Source organism: Schistocerca gregaria, chromosome 2 (assembly GCF_023897955.1).
Source record: "Schistocerca gregaria isolate iqSchGreg1 chromosome 2, iqSchGreg1.2, whole genome shotgun sequence".
Classification (NCBI taxonomy): Eukaryota; Metazoa; Arthropoda; class Insecta; order Orthoptera; family Acrididae; genus Schistocerca; species Schistocerca gregaria.
The window spans coordinates 395,061,936-395,081,814 of record NC_064921.1 but is presented as its reverse complement, the minus strand read 5'-3'; the positions used below and the strand labels follow the sequence as shown (position 1 = coordinate 395,081,814).

The following is a 19,879-nucleotide window of genomic DNA, read 5'->3' as shown; positions in this document are numbered from 1 at the left end:
GTGGGGAAGGCTAACCAAAGACTGCTTTGTATTGGCAGGACTCTCAGAAAATGTAACAGATCTACTAAGGAGACTGCCTACGTTACACTTGTCTGTCCTCTTCTAGAATACTGCTGCGCGTTTTATGATCCTTACCAGATAGGACTGACGGAGTACATCGAAAAAGTTGAAAGAAGCGCAGCACGTTTTGGATTATCGCGAAATATGGGAGAGAATGTCACTGAAATGATACAGGACTTGGGCTGGACATCATTAAAAGAAAGGCGTTTATTGTTGCGACAGAATCTTCTTACGAAATTCCAATCACCAATTTTCTCCTCCGAATGCGAAAATATTTTGTTGACACCGACCTTCATAGGGCGGAACGATCACCACGAAACTCAGAGCTCGCACGGAAAGATACAGGTGTTCATTCTTACCGTGCGCTATACGAGACTGGAATAATAGAGAATTGTAAAGGTGGTTCGCTGAACCCTCTGACAGGCACTTAAATGTGATGTGCAGAGTATCCATGTAGATGTAGGTGTAGAAGGGCAGCACACTTTGTATTATCGCGAAATAGGGGAGAGAGTGTCACTGAAATGATACAGGATTTGGGAAGGACATCATTAAAACCAAGGAATATTTCGTTGCAGAGGAATCTTATCACGAAATTCCAATCACCAACTTTCTCCTCCGAATGCGAAAATATTTTGTTGACTCCGACCTACATAGGGAGAAACTATCACCATGATAAAATAAGTGAAATCAGAGCTCGTACGAAAGATATAGCTGTTTCCGCGCGCTATACGATATTGGAATAATAGGGAATTGTGAAGGTGGTTCGATGGCACTTAAATGTGATTTGCAGAGTATCCATGTAAATGTAGATGTAGATACGCGACAAAACAAGTGTACACCTCGGCTGCGTTGTCCGGTAGCTTTACGGACTTCTATCATACGGGACATATATCTAATTTATTGTATTAATTGAACGAATCACTTTTTTAGACCTATTAAAAGAAGTTTATTAGTAACTTACGACCTACATTTCGGGTTATAAGCCATTTTCTAGTACACAGGTGATACCAAAGATGAGAACCAAGCAACGATAATGTCAGCTCTTAATCTATTGATTCTTCACTTAAACTATAGAAGTTATCTCAAGGATCGATAGATTAAGAAGTAGATATGTTTATCTTTGCTTGGCTCTCATCTGTGGGATCATTGTGTGCTAGAAAATGAGGCTGTAGCTCGAAACCTAAGTCGTACAGGAGTAATGAAGTTTGTAAAACGAAACTAAAAAAGTTTCGTTTATCAGTACAATATACAACATTTCACCAAGAACACACAGTTTAGCGAATTAAAAAGAATAATTTTTGTTTGCCTAGCATATTAAATATGATGTTTCACTGTGTCTGCAGCTACAGTAATTAATTGAAAACAAATTATAGTACTAGCTGCGTTTTAATTTTTTGACACCACTGCTGGTTTCAGCCTCCAAGGCCAATTTCAGATGGTTAAGAACCTAGCGTCGTTGAGGTATACAGATGAGTCTACATCTGCGTACCCCCACGATGTAAGGCTCATAACTACCTGAAATTGGCATAGTGACTGAACCTGGCTGTGATATTAAAAAAATAAAATTGTAACTGATGCTGAAATTTTCAGAATGAGATTTTCACTGTGGAGTGCAGTGGGTGTTGACATGCAACTTCCTGCAAGATTGAAACTGAGTGTCGGATCCAAACTCGAACTCGGGACATTTGCCTTTCGTGGGCATGTCTTTACCAATCTCTTCTTTTCTTTTTTAAATAGTTATGTTCTCATCTTTTGGTCTGTGCGGACGTCACGTGACATCCATTCAGGTTGATGGTTAGATACTTCACTCACTTTTAATTTTTTTTTTTTTTAAATTACGGAGGGCAGCCAGTCCTATGACCGAACTCGCTGTTCTACAGTGCCGGCACTAACTGAGATACCCAAACACCGTCCTCATAGTCTTATTTCCGCTACTATCTCGTCTCCTACCTTCTTAGTGCTGTAATACGCTTCCAATAGCCTTAAAATACGTAATGCAAATGTGTCAAGACCATCCGTGACCTTTGCAATGCTGAAGATTAGTGGCGAAATGCCGCCTAATAATTTTAACGAACGCCGTTCGTAGCGACACCATATCCAGTTGAGAGATCAATTGTTTTATTACTTAAACGATTTCTGTTCTATTCAGCTGGTGCAAAATTTGTTGTCTTGCCATCAGTAATCTAGACTAGAATAAACTGCTTAATCTATCAAGTATATAACTTTAGTAGAGAGCATAGTTAGAAAGATACGGAATATTTTCACAGAATTCATAGTTCAAAAGGAATATTCAGAAAATGTATGACAGCCTTGCAGTTTATCTCCTTGCAGGGTAGTTTCTGTAAAGTTTGGAAGGTAGGAGATGAGGTACTGGCAGAAATAAAGTTGTGAGGACGGGGCGTGAGTCATGCTTGGGTAGCTCAGTTGATAGAACACTTGCCCGCGGAAGGCAAAGGTCCCGAGTTCGAGTCTCGGTCCGGCACACAGTTGTAATCTGCCAGGAAGTTTCATGTGTGAATTTTTTGCAAGTCATTAAGTGCTCTCACTCTCAAATTCTTCTTCTTCTTCTTTAGCTTGCGCCTTTATTCCGCGGTTTCGCAGGGTCGGCATGGTTAGGATCGGATTTGGCAAGGTTAATGTTAAGGGGTGACCGGATGCCCTTCCTGTCGCCACCCCATACACCTGGGATGGAATTAGTGTACCCCAGCTGTCTGCGTGTAGTGTAATCCATGGAATAGTGTGAGCGTGTTCAGATGCCTGCGAGTCGCGTAACTGAGGCGGTAAATGGGGACCAGCTCGGTATTCACCTAGTGAGATGTGGTAAACTGCCTAAAAACCACATCCCGGCTAGCCGGCACACCGGCCCTCGTCGGTAATCCACCGAGCGGATTCGATCCGGGACCGGCGCGCCTACCCGAGTCCAGGAAGGAGCGCATTAGCGCTCTCGTCTAACCTGGCGGGTTGCTATCATTCTCCAATACAGGATGAATAAAGTGTGGGAATTCGCGCGTCGTGGCTACAGTGCTTTTTCACCCACATCGCCACCCTTTGGCAGGTATAAGGTTCTTAACACCACAACGATTCTTTCCAGACAGTATGTGGCACGTGTACCAAGTTTGATTGAAATTGGTTCAGCGGCTCAGAACGAGATGAGGATCATATATACATAAAAATACATGTACATTAATTTTATAGTATGTATAAATAAACGTACCATATTTTAATTTTTGTTAATGTACAGAGTACGTCAACAAACATTTATTCTAACAGGTGGAGTAGGTGAGTAAGTGCGAAGTAAGACAATGGTGAAACTAAATTTTAAACGCTCTTTTTTCTCACATCGCATTTTTTCAGTGTATGATCGTCATTCTTGCCTCCAATATCGCTACAAAGTTGACAGCGTCAGCAGAATAACACGGCACAAGGTTTATGTGACAGAAATGCACCGTTGTACAAAGTCAAACTCGCTAGTTTTCTGTACAAATTTCCGCGCCCTCTACGCTGTATGCCTACTGGAGATAGAAACGGAGCGAGTACGAGTGTGATGTTCGGGTTGCATACTTCACAAATCCAGGCGCTGTTGTTCCGCGTGTATGCCGAGTCTGAGAACTGTGGCGCTGCGGTCGCTTCATACTCGTCTACTTGTTCTCCCTTACTGAAGCATGCAGCAATGTAAGGTTGTTCGTAACTTCTTAGTACGCAAAATGAGTACACGATCTTGCTGCTGTGAAGTGGCAGTGACTTGGCGAAGCGACCGACTATCGGGATCAGATGACATGAAGTGCTATGTGTGTTTTGTGAGACTGTGGAGGGTGTAAGACGAAAATTAATTGATGCAAAGTACACTGTTGCACATTTGTTCAATTGATCTAGAATAAGTTTCACGCTATAGGCCACGCGCCACGCTTCGGACAAAAAACATACAAAATTTCGAATCATACAAACAAAATGGTTGTGTTCTTGTTTATTTCGCCTTCATTGGCAGAAAACGACCCTAAAGGGTGTATAAGACAATGTAATTGATAGACACTCTTTTAATGGACAGAAAATATTACAATAAATTTACAGTAGTCTTCGAAAAAGGTTCGTCTATGTAAATATATGTACGAGTATAAACAGAAACAATATTCACTGCTAACTGGGCAGTCATTACATTGTTACATAACTTGCTTCTCTCATTTAGGCAAACATTTTGTGCCATTTCAACTTGCACTTGAGAATAGCTCTAAAGCTGAAATCATGGTTGTGTGAAATAAATAAATAGTAATTTACAGTTTAATGGCGGAAATTGAGAATGGTCGCGTATGTGGCGGGATTGCCGCGGATCTGCGGTTATATTTGCGAACTCGCGTACTCGCTCTCCTTCCTGAGCGAGTCGACTTCACTTGTATCCAACAGACTCAGGGGCGAGTGGGCAGCCGCGGACACTCAAGAGTCGAGTCTACGGAGATTGCGAGTTCGGAGATGGTACCACAAGACTCGCTGGCGAGTTTAAAGCGGGTATGAGTTCATTTCTGATCTCTAATGGCTACCGTTGTATGTCCTTAGCTCTGCAGCGGTATACTTCCGGGGGATGGATATTTGGAAACGTTTACTCGATTCGGGGCGCCCGATCCTGCTCTAGTCTTATTATTGAGATGTTTTCCTCCACAATGTGTGTCACAGAAATCATTCAGAGAGAACAAAGAGGAGCAGAAAATGGTGCTTATACTCGTAATTTTATTGGATTTTGTTGGGTACAAAATGGTTCAAAAGGCTCTAGGCACTATGCGACTAAACATCTGAGGTCATCAGTCCCCTAGACTTAGAACTACGTAAACCTAACTAACCTAAGGACATCACACAGAGCCATGCCCGAGGCAGGACTCGAACCTGCGACCGTAGCAGCCTCGTGGTTCCGGACTGAAGCGCGTAGAACTGCTCGGCCACAACGGCCGGCTGCTGGGAACGATACAGCCGTTGCAATTGCTTATCAAGGTTAGTGATGACAGTTTAATTTTAGCCGGCCGTTGTGGCCGAGCGGTTCTAGGCGCGGCAGTCCGGAACCGCGCTGCTGCTACGGTCGCAGGTTCGAATCCTGCCTCGGGCATGGATGTGTGTGCTGTCCTTAGGTTAGCTAGGTTTAAGTAGTTCTAAGTCTAGGGGACTAATGACCTCAGATTTTAAGTCCCATAGTGCTCAGAGCCATTTGAACCATAGACGGTGGTCATATTAACGTGACTAGACCATGTAGATTACGTAATATTACGTTCAGAAATGAGGGTGGACAGGAAAATACCATGTCACTGCCACATCTCAAGGTCGCAAGTAAATATAAACATTTAAAATACTGTAACATACAGAACGAAGTTACATGATTCTCAGATAGACAGATAGATAGCACATCCGTCTCTCCTCCCTTAGGTGATCCTGAGGACTGGTTTCAGGAAGGTCATCCTGATAAAGCGTACCCCTTCTTACTAGATGGGATAAACGCTAGGAAAAAGAAGAAAAAGGAAGAGATGCATACTAACCTGGTTTGCAGTCTTTAGATTTTCAGGATGCGGAGACATCTTCTTGTTGCCCAGCATAGGTCTACTGACCAATGTTTTGTTATGTGGCCAATCAGACCATTGTGACAATGAAGTATATCTGACAGTAATCAATCATGCACAGATTGCACTCGAGCAACAGTGTTTTCATCACTTACATCGTTCTCACTGTAGATCTATGCTATAGTTGTCTATGAGCGCATTTAAAGGTAGAGTAGTTTATGCATTTGCCAACGGCCTTGCCGCAGTGGTAACACCGGTTCCCGTCAGATCATCGAAGTTAAGGGCTCTCGGGCTGGGCTAGCACTTGAATGGGTGATCGTCCGCCGAGCGCTATTGGCAAGCGGGATGCACTCAGTCCTTGTGAGGCAAACCGAGGAGTTACCTGATTGAGAAGTAGCGGCTCCGGTCTCGTAAACTGACATACGACCGGGAGAGCGGTGTACGGACCACATGTCCCTCCATATGCGCATCCAGTGACACCCTGTGGGCTGAGGATGACACGTCGGCCGGTCGGTACCGTTGGGCCCCCCAAGGCCTGTTCGGACGGAGTTTAGTTTTTAGTTTATGCATTTAGCCAGGATGTTGTAGATGCGAATGTAAACTGCCCTTCTAAACACATCAGTTGAACAGCGTCTACAAGATCGGACAACACCACGTTTATGGTCCTCCCAGACCTGTTACCTTAGTGGAATAAACCTGAGCGCTCTCTCATCAAGGAGGCGGCGCATCTAAGCAATGTCCATGATAGTCAGATCTCAAAACAGACATCACTCCACCAGTTTGAATTTTAAAAATGTACATTAAAATTTATATATAAACTCACAAGTGTTACTATATGATAGCTGAGAGATTTGTGTCCTCTCCTTGCAGGCTTCGTGCTATTGAACTGTTAATTTAGATTTTCTGATTAATAAAAAGTATTTTAAATGTCAATCGTAGGCTGTCAAATTCTTTATACAAATGAATTTTATTATGTTCTGTATCACATTTAATTACTGGCCATTATTATACAATAGTCCGCCCCGATAGCTGAGTGGTCAGCGTGGCAGTCTGTCATGCTAAGGGGCCCGGGTTCGAGTCCTGGCTGTATCGGAGATTTTCTCTGCTCAGACATTGGTTGTTGTGTTGTCCTCATTACCATTTCATCATCATCATCAGTGGAAGGCAACGGGAAACCACCATTGGAATACTTCCCTCGACGCTCATTCGATGGACCTCTCTGACGAGGCTTCCCTCATGACAAGACCTGCCGTAAGGCAGAACAAAAAGTTAACTTATTATGCAATAAATTTCAGCTGATAAGGAATTTAACGATGTACGATGGGCATTAAAATTGGTTTTAATGCCCAGATATCACATCGAATCTGTGGACTGGCACCCGAAGAAATGGCTCTGAGCACTATGGGACTCAACTGCTGTGGTCATTAGTCCCCTAGAACTTAGAACTACTTAAACCTAACTAACCTAAGGACATCACACACATCCATGCCTGAGGCACCCGAACAAACCGATGATATTTCACAGGTTGTTGTGACTAATTAGTGTTTTAATATTTGTTAGCAAGGGAATCCGCACTTTTACAAAGTTTCCCAACAGTTTATTTTGGTGCGATGCGCCTTTAGTACATCCCAAAATAATCTGATTAAAATCTCCACCGTCTTTTAGTGTTCGCTGAATGTGGGAGGGTCTTAAAGTCGAACGCCAGAGATTCACAGAAAAACATGCGTTTCCCAACCCTATTTGAATAACTGATGTCACAAGTCTACTCAGAAGATTCGTCTGACTATATCACGATTTCGTTGGAATAGTGTTCTGGACAGAAGGTAACAAAAACTCGCTTTGCTGCTGCTATACCTGCCTCTGTTGTTCCCACATTAGCTGCGCTGTAACTCACCCCGTAGTCGGCGAGCACGATGCGGCCCTTGAGCAGGTTCTCCCTGAGCACCAGGCGGCCCAGCTGCTGCTGCTGCTGCTGCTGGAGCGCGTCTCCGCCGCTGGACCGGCCCACGCCCTCCACGCGGTTGCCCTGCACGTCCTGCAGGAAAACCAGACCGTCTAAACTCAACTTCATCTGTACAGCTCACAATAAGTCTCTCATTTATACGAGAGCCGAGCATCATCCAGAAAAAAAGAAAATACAATTAATTACTTTTTTTGCAACAGATACAGCAGTGTTTCGGACAGAGACAAGACGGCAGTTATGAGAGTCGAAGGGTATGAAAGGAAAGCAGTGGTCGTACCCTATGCCGATGTTATTCAATATGTACTTTGAACAAGCAGTAAAGGAACCCAAAGAAAAATTTGGAGTAGGAATTAAAGTCACGGAGAATAAATAATAAGTATGCGGCGCGCGTTCGGGATAAGCCACTCTGGCTGCTGTCTGCATAGTCTAAAGTCCGTTATCAGCGCGTTACGTAATCAAGGTCACTCCTCTCCTATATAAGCGGGCAGTGCACGCCAGCGGAACCATTCCGCTGTGAGCTCTGTCTGCATCAGCATTGAAGCGCTATGCCTCGTCGACGTGTGTATCGTCAACGTTGCCACCACGTGCCTGTTTACAAACACATTCTTGGCCTCGAAAGTAAATTTGGAGGGAATGAAACTGCCCAAACAGTCATATTAAATGGACCTATATTCTTCTGTGGCTGCAATGTTAATTTTATTCTCGACGTCGCTACTGGAAATTCTGGTAGTGGTTGGTTTACCCTAGCCACCGTTCGTTGTGAAAACGCTTCACTTTCTGGACTTGGAACCGACAGAGATTCTACTGGAAATTCTGGTAGTGGTTGGTGTACCCTAGCCATCGTTCGTTGTGAAAACGCTTCACTTTCTAAACTTGGAACCGACAGAGATTCTACTGGAAATTCTGGTAGTGGTTGGTGTACCCTAGCCATCGTTCGTTGTGAAAACGCTTCATTTTCTGGACTTGGAACCGACAGAGATTCTACTGGAAATTCTGGTAGTGGTTGGTTTACCCTAGCCATCGTTCGTTGTGAAAACGCTTCACTTCCTGGACTTGAATCTTTCCCGACAGAGATGTTATTGCTTACAAGACTTGGCATTGTGGAATTGATCCGAAGACGCAGAGTAGAGCTAGTTATGTTTGTAGTAATGTGCCATTTACATTGTACACACGCTCTTGTAGAAAAGTTAGTAATGACGAAAAAATACATGTTTGGATGAAAGGACTTGATGTACTTGCTGAAAATGTAACTGTAACTAGTGATATTACATAATAAGTTTCACGTTTGCCGGTTATGTTGTACTTCTTCCAGACGCAGCAGAAGACATTAAAGAGCAGCTAAACGGAATAGACAGCTTTTTGAAAGGGGGATATAAGATGAATACCAATACATGGAGTAGTGTGTAAGCTTAGGGACTGATGACCTTGGCAGTTAAGTCCCATAAGATTTCACACACATTTGAACATTTTGAAAATAAGGCAGCAATGTCTGAGAGTCCACCCACGCTGATGTGTTTCTTGAAATGTAATGGGAATGCTTGTGTTTGTGTCCGCTTTTGCAAAGCTTGAAATTCAGTGCCCAACCAACTAGTCGATCTGACGGATCTTTCATATTACTCAGGCAGCATAGAGAATGGTGTTCCGTCACAATGGTGAATGATTTGCCAAATGCAGAGGGCCAGAATTTGTTGATGGCCTGAGCAACTAAAATGCACTTTTTCTCGGCTGCAGAAAAGTTCATGTTGAATTTAGTGACCATAAGCTATCACCTTTTCAGTACCTTCCTGAGCATGTACCAGAACAGCTCTATCCCAGGCTTTCTAGCGTCAGTGTGAAGTTCTATCTTGAAACCCCCTGGGAGATTAAAACTGTGTGCCGGAACGAGACTCGAACTCGGGACCTTTGCTTTTTGTGGGAAAGTGCTCTTCCTGTAAAGCTGTGGGGACGAGTCGTGAGTCGTACTGGGGGAGCTCAGTTGGTGGAGCACTTTCCCGCGAAAGGCAAAGGTCCCGAGTTCGTGTCTCGGTCCAACACACAGTTTGCATCTGCCAGGAAGCGTCATATCATTCCCCAAGTTCTATCTTGTCTTTTTCCTCATACAGTGCTGGAACTGGAGAAGTTGTTAGCGCTTCCTTAAGGACAAGGAAAGAGGTTTCGTACGCCTTGCCCGAGGAAAATTTGCAGTCTTCCTGCAGTAGTTCTTGAAAGAGACGTTTACTGGTACAGAAGTAGCAGTACGAGCACATTCAAAGGAAAGTTCTCAAATTGCAAATGTACCAACGAGTCGGAAAACATGTGACCTTATTTTCTCTGGATCTGTAAAGACTTTATCACCATCACCATTCACTTTTTTCGGAATCGGGTGAGATATGCACATACTTCAACATGGTTGCCATGTGGTTTAGATTTTCTTGAAATGTCTTCAAAAAACGACAGTGTCATCCAGATACCAAAGACACTTCGTTCATTTAAGGTCTCGAAGCAGGTTGTACATCATAAGTTCGAAGGTGATTGGAGAATTACGTAGTCCATACAGCATAGCTTCGAACTCATAGAGGCCGTCAGGGGTCATGAAGGTAGTACTGTACCCGTCAGCCTCGTCATTCTCAATATTCCAATAGCTTGTCCTCATGTCCATAGTTGAGAAATACTTTACTACATTCAAGCAATCTAGAGTGTCCTTAATGAGCGGCAGTGGGTAGGCATCTTCTTTCGTGATTTTATTCAGTCGTCGGTAGTTGGGAGAGAAACGCCGTGTGCCATCCTTCTCCATCACAAGGGCCACAGGAGGGGACCAGGGACTCTCTGAAGGTTCAGTGACGTCATCTTGCAGCATCTTCTCCACTAGCTCCCAGGTTTTACGTTGTTCAGCCGGCGACACACAATATGGCCGATGGTTAATTGGTGGATGATCACCATTGTTGATATGGTTTTTCACTGTGGAGTTATCCGTCTATTTATTCTCCACTATAGATTTGAAAACATCCAAAAATTGACACAGACTGGCTTTTACTCGCCAGCGTTGTTCCTCGCTCAGGCCAGAACATATTGGCGGTTCGATAGTAGCTTCCTCCCATGCGTTGTCTTTAGTGGCAGCAGAGCATGACTCTTCGTCGTTGGCACTAAGCTGTCCTCGCTGGACTCGTTCAGCTGCGCCTATGCACATATCTTTAGGGATGAGTTGTGGCTACTCGTGACGATCCGACGTTACCCTTGACCACCTACAATGCTTATGATCGTCGCTGGCATGCAAATTTATTTTATGCTGAGTTGCTTTTTGCTATTGACAAAAGCTTCATAATTTAATTAACCATCTGGACTGATGACTGAAACTCGTCTTGTTGATGAAGACGGGACAACAACGTCTTCAATGGCAAACAGCTGCCCGGAGCAATCTTTGTTATGTGTACTTGTTGGTTTACGTTCGTCTCTAGAAGAGCGAAGCGTTCCAAAGGATTGGAAAAGGGCACAGGTCATCCCCGTTTTCAAGAAGGGACGTCGAACAGATGAGCAGAACCATAGACCTATATCTCTAACGTCGATCAGTTGTAGAATTTTAGAACACGTATTATGTTCGAGTATAATGACTTTTCTGGAGACTAGAAATCTACTCTGTAGGAATCGGAATGGGTTTCGAAAGAGACGGTCGTGTGAAACCCAGCTCGCGCTATTCGTCCACGAGACTCAGAGGGCCATAGACACGGGTTCACAGGTAGATGCCGTGTTTCTTGACTTCCGCAAGGCGTTTGACACAGTTCCCCACAGTCGTTTAATGAACAAAGTAAGAGCATACGGACTATCAGACCAATTGTGTGATTGGATTGAGGAGTTCCTACATAACAGAACGCAGCATGTCATTCTCAATGGACAGAAGTCTTCCGAAGTAAGAGTGATTTCAGGTGTGCCGCAGGGGAGTGTCATAGGACCGTTGCTATTCACAGTATGTATAAATGACCTTGTGGATGACATCGGAAGTTCACTGAGGCAGATGCCAGACTGAGATTCATTGGAAGAATCCTAAGGAAATGCAATCCGAAAACAAAGGAAGTAGGTTACACTACGCTTGTTCGCCCACTGCTTGAATACTGCTCAACAGTGTGGCATCCGTACCAGATAGGGTTGATAGAAGAGATAGAGAAGATCCAACGGAGAGCAGCACGCTTCGTTACAGGATCATTTAGTAATCGCGAAAGCGTTACGGAGATGATAGATAAACTCCAGTGGAAGACTGTGCAGGAGAGACGCTTTTTACGGGCTTTTGTTAAAGTTTCGAGAACATACCTTCACCGAAGAGTCAAGCAGTATATTGCTCCCTCCTACGTATATCTTGCGAAGAGACCATGAGGATAAAATCAGAGAGATTAGAGCCCACACAGAAGCATACCGACAATCCTTCTTTCCACGAACAATACGAGACTGGAATAGAAGGGAGAACCGATAGAGGTACTCAGGGTACCCTCCCCCACACACCGTCAGGTGGCTTGCGGAATATGGATGTAGATGTAGATGTAGTCTGGAGCTCTGATATCCCAGTGTATGTGACTGTTTATGATGCCTGCAATAAGTCCCATCTAAGAATACGATTGTGACTATATTCTGATAAAATGACAAATTCCGTCATTGATAGTTCTTGCAGTACATGTTCCTCTCAACTAGATATATGTCCCACTTGCTACTTTCAACATGATCGCTTTCGTATCACGGAACACAGGCTTGTTTAGCTGACGACGACAAGCATCGGACATTACAGAAAAGGACTCCCCTGAATCGACTAGGTCCCTGGACAGGTTGGGCGTCGATAATGAGGTCGACAAGACTTTTTGACACCTTGGTGACTGTTGTCTATGCAGTATTCGCATCACCTCCATAGATGGTCGCCTGGCTTAGTTTTCTTGAAGTCGGTGGTTGGGAGAGAGGCTTGTAGCTCTGTACAGCAACGAGGAGTACCTACGGCGTGTTCGGGAGCGACGTCGTACGGCGATAGGCTCAGTCCCACAGCTAGACTACAATCATTTGCAGCTGACTGACGTGAATAGAACTGTTGTGATGGTTGACGCCTGGTGGCGTAGCAGTGGTCGAAAACTGGCCTTCTTTCTCTGCTGTAGCGTCCAACGTGCCTAGGGTATCCATAGTAGCAACACACCGGCGTGTTGTCCTCTGTCCTCCAAATGTTTCCTCTTATGTGGGTCGTTCTACTTGGCGTGGGAGTGGGTTGTACCTGCGTTGGTCAATTGCTGGGTTCTAGTTTGATGGCGGCGGTCTAAATCCGAGCTCGCCGAGTCCATGCTACACGCACGTTCGGCTGGTGGCGGAGATCGGTGCTAAAGATCTATACATCTGATCCTCTACATTCTCTGTTTCCTCCAGAGGTATAATGCTGACATTCAAGGCTGCTATTCTTATGTGCTCAGTCCGAAATTTCTGGCTGCCATACTCTACTGTTTCTTTTCTCTTACTAAGTGGCACATGAGGAAGGCGAAGTAATGGTGGTCTTCTACAACTGTCAGAAGTACCACATTGGGCACTTGGTCACATCTCTCTCGTACTCTTCTTTTCTGTTGCATTTTCTCGATTCGCTGGCACCACTTGATAAGTTCTTCTGTCGTTGTGACATCCTTTACCCACAGAACTTGGTTCATGTCGTCTGCTACTCCCTTCATCAAGAGTGAGGTTTTTCCGCTTGCGTCACATTCATATTCACGATGTGGCGTAGGGCCAAAACATTCCGTACGTAGGGCTGTATCGGTTTCCAGTGACGTTGGTCCCTATTTCAGCACTAAGCGGACGCCGTTGATTGTCGCCAAATGTTTTCTCCTGTCCAACCTGGAATTTATCCCAGCTATTGAGCTTCTGTTCGTCATTCTTGAACCAATGTTCGGCTGCTCTGTTCAAGTAGAAGTACACATTTGGCAAACACATCATGTCACCCAACCTGTTGTATTTGGTGACTCGGTCGAATCCTTCCAGCCATTTCGTCGGGTTTTGACCATGATCTCCGGAGTTCGCTGATGCATGTCTGATATACAACTGACTTACTGATGGCTCGGAATCCACTGGTTCAAAAATGGTTCAAATGGCTCTGAGCACTATGGGACTTAACAGCTGAGGACATCAGTCCCCTAGAACTTAGAACTACTTACACCTAACTAACCTAACGACATCACACACATCCATGCCCGAGGCAGGATTCGAACCTGCAACCGTAGCGGTCCCGCGGTTCCAGACTGTAGCGCCTAGAACCGCTCAGCGACCCCGGCCGGCGGAATCAATTGGTCTCCCGAATAGGTGGACCGTGGGAACGGTGTACTGTTTGTATTTTGGTTGCTGCCCATGTAGACGTCGGCTTTTACATTGCCTAATTGGAGCGACGTGATACAGACGTTTTGAAATACCCAGCATCTCAGCAAGTCGTAACTACACTCAAGTCGAAATACGAAATCTGGGTCGTCAGTGAAATACAACACTTAACACGACAGCACGTTCATTACTGACAGCAACGTACAGCCAGAACAGAACTATTGCACAGAGAAGGCAACTATTTATATGTACAGACAACGAATATTCCAGAATGGTAGTACTTGTAAGCACATCGAATATTTCAGCATACATAAACACTGAAAACATAAGATACTTCAAGAACTTTCCGGCGATTATATAAGCTAAATAACAACTAATAGATGGTGGTCGGGTTTTCAGTGGCGACCCTCAGCACGCCCACCAGTGACGCTGACCACTACACCACACTGCATGCACCACAGCTAGGGGCAATATTTTTATATTGTGAATAAAATAAATTACGTCCTGAAAATTTCTGACCTGTACTTTACGGAAAGTTACCTACTCCTACAAGAGCAATGTTTCTAATAACATAGCTATCAAGTGACATTAAACAGTAACTGAAGACACCTTAATTTCTTGCATTTCATATTACGTCACCCACCTCCAGTACTGTTAATGTTGTAACTATCAGTGTTTCTTTTTTCTTTAGTTTTTTCTGTTTTTTCTCTGTTGTACCGCGAAGCAGTGTAAAGGTCTACTTATCATATAAATGTCTATGAGCCGCCGGCCGCGGTGGTCTCGCGGTTCTAGGCGCGCAGTCCGGAACCGTGCGACTGCTACGGTCGCAGGTTCGAATCCTGCCTCGGGCGTCGGTGTGTGTGATGTCCTTAGGTTAGTTAGGTTTAAGTAGTTCTAAGTTCTTGGGGACTAATGACCACAGCAGTTGAGTCCCATAGTGCTCAGAGCCATTTTTTTTTTGTCTATGAGCCAGAAACTTCTTAAGTGATCCACTAAATTAATTTGATCATCACCGGTGTTCGAGATAAACGTGCAATTACCACACACAGACGGCGGGAAGGGCGCGGAAGGGGGGGGGGGGGGGACGCGAAAAACAGCGCAGTCCCTGTCGCAAAGCAGAAACGGACCGATTTATCCGACGCCCAAAAGAGCATGATCATTGACTTTCGGGCAAAGGGTGGAAGCACTTCCGCAATGGCTAAATTTGTAAACAGTTCACCTGCCACCGTGGATAAGTACACAGTGCATGCCAAAATGGCGCTATCTGCAACTGTTGAACCAAGGGCTACCAGCAATGTCTTCTCAACAACTGTTCAGCGAACGTTGGAGCGTATGGGCCTTCGTAGCAGGTGCTAGGTTCGTGCACCCAAGACGACTGCAGTTCATTAGCGACGAATGATCGAAATTGTACGTTAGTGCCGCAACTGGACACCCACTGGGTGGCGACAGGTGACATTTTCAGATGAACCACGTTTTATGCTCAAACGGTCGGATCGTCTTTCTGGAAGGCACAGTAGATCAACACAACTATGCGTCTTTCAAATGGTTCAAAAAAAAAAAAAAGTTCAAATGGATCTGAGCACTATGGGACTTAACTGCTGAGGTCATCAGTCCCCTAGATCTTAGAACTACTGAAACCTAACTAACCTAAGGACAACACACACATCCATGTCCGAGGCAGGATTCGAACCTGCGACCGTAGCAGCAGCGTGGTGCCGGATAAAGCACCTAGAACCGTTCGGTCACAGCGGCCGGCTATGCGTCTTTCCTTGGGGACCATGTCGATCCCTGCATGCAATGTGTTTTTCTTCGGCACGGTGGCATTCACCAGCAGGTCAATGCAACGTGTCACACAGCTCACAGTCCACGTGCGTGGTTCGAAGAGCACCAGGATGAGTTTACATTACTACCATGGCCACCAAACTCCCCGGATTCAAATCCAATCAAGAACCCGTGGGACCACCTCGATGTGGCTGTTCGTGTCATTGATCCTCAACCGTGAAGCCTAGCGCAGATAGCCACGGTACTGAAAAAATGGTTCAAATGGCTCTGAGCACTATGGGACTCAACATCTTAGGTCATAAGTCCTCTAGAACTTAGAACTACTGAAACCTAACTAACCTAAGGACATCACCCACACCCATGCCCGAGGCAGGATTCGAACCTGCGACCGTAGCAGCCCCGCGGTTTCAAACTGCAGCGCCAGAACCGCACGGCTACCGCGGCCGGCCGGTACTGAAGTCGGGATCTTCCAGAACCTTGCTGACTCTCTTCCTGTACGTACTGCGCTGCAAAATGCGGTTAATTAGGCTTCTGACAATTGGTTACACTAATGTGATACGACAATGTAGCAGTTTAAAGATTCATCTACTTGTTGTGATTCATTCAGAGTTTACAGCAAAACTCCTACATGTTGAATAAAAACGACTGCTGCTGTTGTAAATCCTTTAATAAAGGCACGATCTGTTTCGAAATTTTAAATTACATCTTCGGGTGCAAACCTGAATAAAAACAAGAAAAAAGCCGTAAATAATTTTATAGAAAGACCATACGACAGGGACAAAAAGTGTACTGAAGACCGAAACTTACATCATGTGGTCAGGCTATTTTTACTACCTGATCCCACCTCTTTCTTTAAAATTTGGGGAATTTCGCAAAAAGCAACAGTTACGGACGAAACTAGAACCTATGAAGAAATGGGACATGCGGAAAGATTAAGAACGCACCGGTAAGAAGGAAAGAGAGAGATAGAGAGATAGAGAGAGAGAGAGAGAGAGAGAGAGAGAGATGGGAGGGGGGGGGGGGGTGAGAAAGTATAGAGTAAACATTACACCAGGTGTAGCCGCACCGTAATGGAACGCTGCAGCCGCCATACACCCTTACACGGACTGACTGGATATCAAAATATGTGCACGCGGAGAGCGGCACATGTGTGGAAGCGTGAATAGCCGCCGATAAACTTTAAGGAAATGGTTGTGAACCAGGCGAACAAAGATAACGTACTAATAAAAATTGCGACTGTCAAGTGGATAACTTACAGACACAAGGGTAAAAACCTAGAATCTATCGTGAACCATTTACAAAAATTACATATAGAATTAAAGAACTCTTAAAATTGTTAGAGTTTCTTAGAAAATTAAGACCGTTTAAATAGGGGGGAGTATCCCAAGAAAAGACTCTAAGGAAGAGGAGATAAGGGGCAGAGGGCGGATGAACCAGGCTGTTCCTTTAAGTAATCAAATTTGATAAACTGACTCTACGCCCTAACTCTTCAAATGGTTCAAGTGGCTCCGAGCACTATGGGACTCAACATCTGAGGTCATTAGTCCCCTATAACTTAGAACTACTTAAACCTAACCAACCTAAGGACATCGAACACATCCATGCCCGAGGCAGGATTCGAACCTGCGACCGTAGCAGTCGCGCGGTTCCGCCTAGAAACGCTCGGTCACCACGGCCGGCTGCCTTAACTCTGTTTGAGAATTTAGTGTTTGGTATGAAGATCATCATCATTTACGGTGTTGATCTTTATGGAGAAGGTTGCTTTCCTGTTGCATCAAGTATGGACACGAATAAAATGACGAGCCTCCTTGCCACTGACAGTTGATGACGGTTGAGTGCTATTGGCGACTCAGGGACGGGGTATGCTTCCCTGCGTCACATGACCACCGCGGCACCATCTGTGCTGTGCTCTACTTCATATCCATGCAACCCGTGGCAGAATCCCTTCCTCAAAAGACCGGCTATGGAATTACTTCTCATTTATCTAAAAAGTTATTCTTTTGCATTTTCATTGCTTATCTTGGAGCTACTTTCCCTGAGCCTATCGTCCTATGTTGGACTGTTCGCCTGAACTGTACAACTACTACAAGCCGATATTGTGGCTACAGTGACTAATAACTAAATTTCATAGCCCGGCTTTGAAACAGATAAAAACCGTAAATCAACTCAAAGGAAGTGAAATCCTTGTCATTTGGCTAAACAAAATGCAGATCCTGTCGTCATGATTTCCACCTCAAAATACAAAATCACTGGTTCCAAATTTGTTCTAATCCTGAATTGTACAATGCTCAGGAACACTCTCTTCCTTACTATTAAGCACAAGCCTCAGAATTCACAACACAGATGCTAACGCCGGCCAGGGTGTCCGAGCGGTTCCAGGCGCTACAGTCTGGAACCGCGTGACCGCTACGTTTGCAGGTTCGAATCCTGCCTCGGGCATGGATGTGTGTGGTGTCCTTAGGTTAGTTAGGTTTAAGTAGTTCTATGTTCTAGGGGACTGATGAACTCAGAAGTTAAGTCCCATAGTGCTCAGAGCCATTTGAACCATTTTGAACAGATGCTAACAGTTCTAAGATCTTCAACCACCTAACATTAACCATGTCCAAAAATGCTATTCGTCGTTATCGGTCTGTGCTAAAGTTAAACGCATTATCCCTAAAGTGACAAGTGTTCTGCCCCATTTTCTGCTTCCGCATGCCCTCCGTGGTCTCGATTTTATACCAACTCATTAATTTTCCATTCCTCCTCGTATCTGTATAACTGTGTATGTTATGTGTCAAAATGGTCAGTCACTTGACTTAGTATCCCACCACACCACCATTCATAGTTAGAATTTCTGTGGTTTCCTCAAACCGTTTAAATGACTACTGGGATGTTTACTTTGGAAACGGCTCTAGCTATTTCTTTCGTAAACATTGATCTCTGTCTGTAATGAACTCAACACTAATGGAACACCAAAGCCTCATCTTCCTTCCTTTGAACCTAAGCAACTCCATTTTGCATAAGAATGAGGCAGACAAATGCTTCACACTATACGAAATTCTCATTGTCTGAAGAGCACCATATGAGTTTACTGGACTTACCTGGCCACCAAACTCTCCGGATTTAAGCCCAATCGAGAATCTGTGGGACCTCCTCTGTCAGGCTCTCCGTGCCATGGATCCTCAGCCATGAAACCACAGCACTGGAGTGACTCCATATTCCAGTCAGTGCCTTCCAAACCCACATTTACTCGCTTCCTGCACGTTTCGCTCCACAAAAGATAATTAGGTTTCTGACAGCTGGTCACATTGACATAAAGTGTAGTTCTGCACCCGTAATATTTATGAATTACTATGTACTTAATGTGTGATATAAAGGTCATTTAACTATCTTCCTAGGTGTAAGAATATGCACAAATGTTAGTGAATTAGAACCATTTTCTGCACAGTAAAATTGGCTCAGTTGTATAGGTTTAATAAGTTAGCTGGCAGCAGGTTTGAGATTCTTACAAAGAGTGACATCGTACAGTAAGGGAGAAAGCTAAGGGAGCAGGGTGTTATTTGTAACAGACAGGCTGATGGTGAGGTATTTACCAAAAGGAAGTCGATGCGCATTACGGATGACTGGAGCAAACAGTTGGAGAGCAAGTTGTGTAGGACGAATAGCGGTTGGCAACTGAGACAGGTCAGGAGTGGCAGAGAGATGCCCTACCAGGAGGGAGAACACGCATATTGTAGAGAGCCAGTGCTGCAGGATGAAGAGAAAATTAAGTTTCGCTCAGCCCCGACGGCTCAGAAGTATGGCAGCTGACACCGGCAGGCCAGCAGTGGCTGTGAGATGTCTGTCACGAAGGATAAAGCTATAGGGCAGAGACGAAGCTGCGTGCAGTCCAACACATATGTAGGTGCAACTGGTTAACACAACCAGAATGGCAGTGGCTGTGAAGTACTTATGAGGAGTACAAGGTGAAATTTAGGGAAGAGAGGAGGTAGAGCACAGAATAGAGTGTGCAAGTCAAGTAGCTGAGATAGGCAAGCCAGCATTTGGTTTGAAGTACGTACCAAAAGCGAGAGAATGCATACTGTAAAGAGTTATGAGCAGTTGGGCAGAGATCAGGTTGTGCACGCCCTAACTGTATAAAAGTGACTGGGAGGCCAACAGCGGCCGTGAAATTCTTGTCAGGACGTAGAAAATGCACATGGTAGAGAGTCAGAACAGCAGGATGGAGCGCATCATACCGGGATGCTGGTTGGTTGATTTG

At 44.7% G+C, this 19,879-nt stretch overlaps 1 protein-coding gene across 1 annotated transcript in view; it reads right to left on the bottom strand.

The window, feature by feature from the left end:
- LOC126322142 (protein phosphatase PHLPP-like protein) overlaps positions 1-19,879 on the bottom strand; it is a 413,563-nt gene that overhangs the window by 94,585 nt on the left and 299,099 nt on the right. Inside the window, exon 8 of the mRNA XM_049994260.1 lies at positions 7,489-7,629. Coding sequence (XP_049850217.1) covers positions 7,489-7,629 — 141 coding nt within the window. The remainder of the gene's footprint in view (positions 1-7,488; positions 7,630-19,879) is intronic.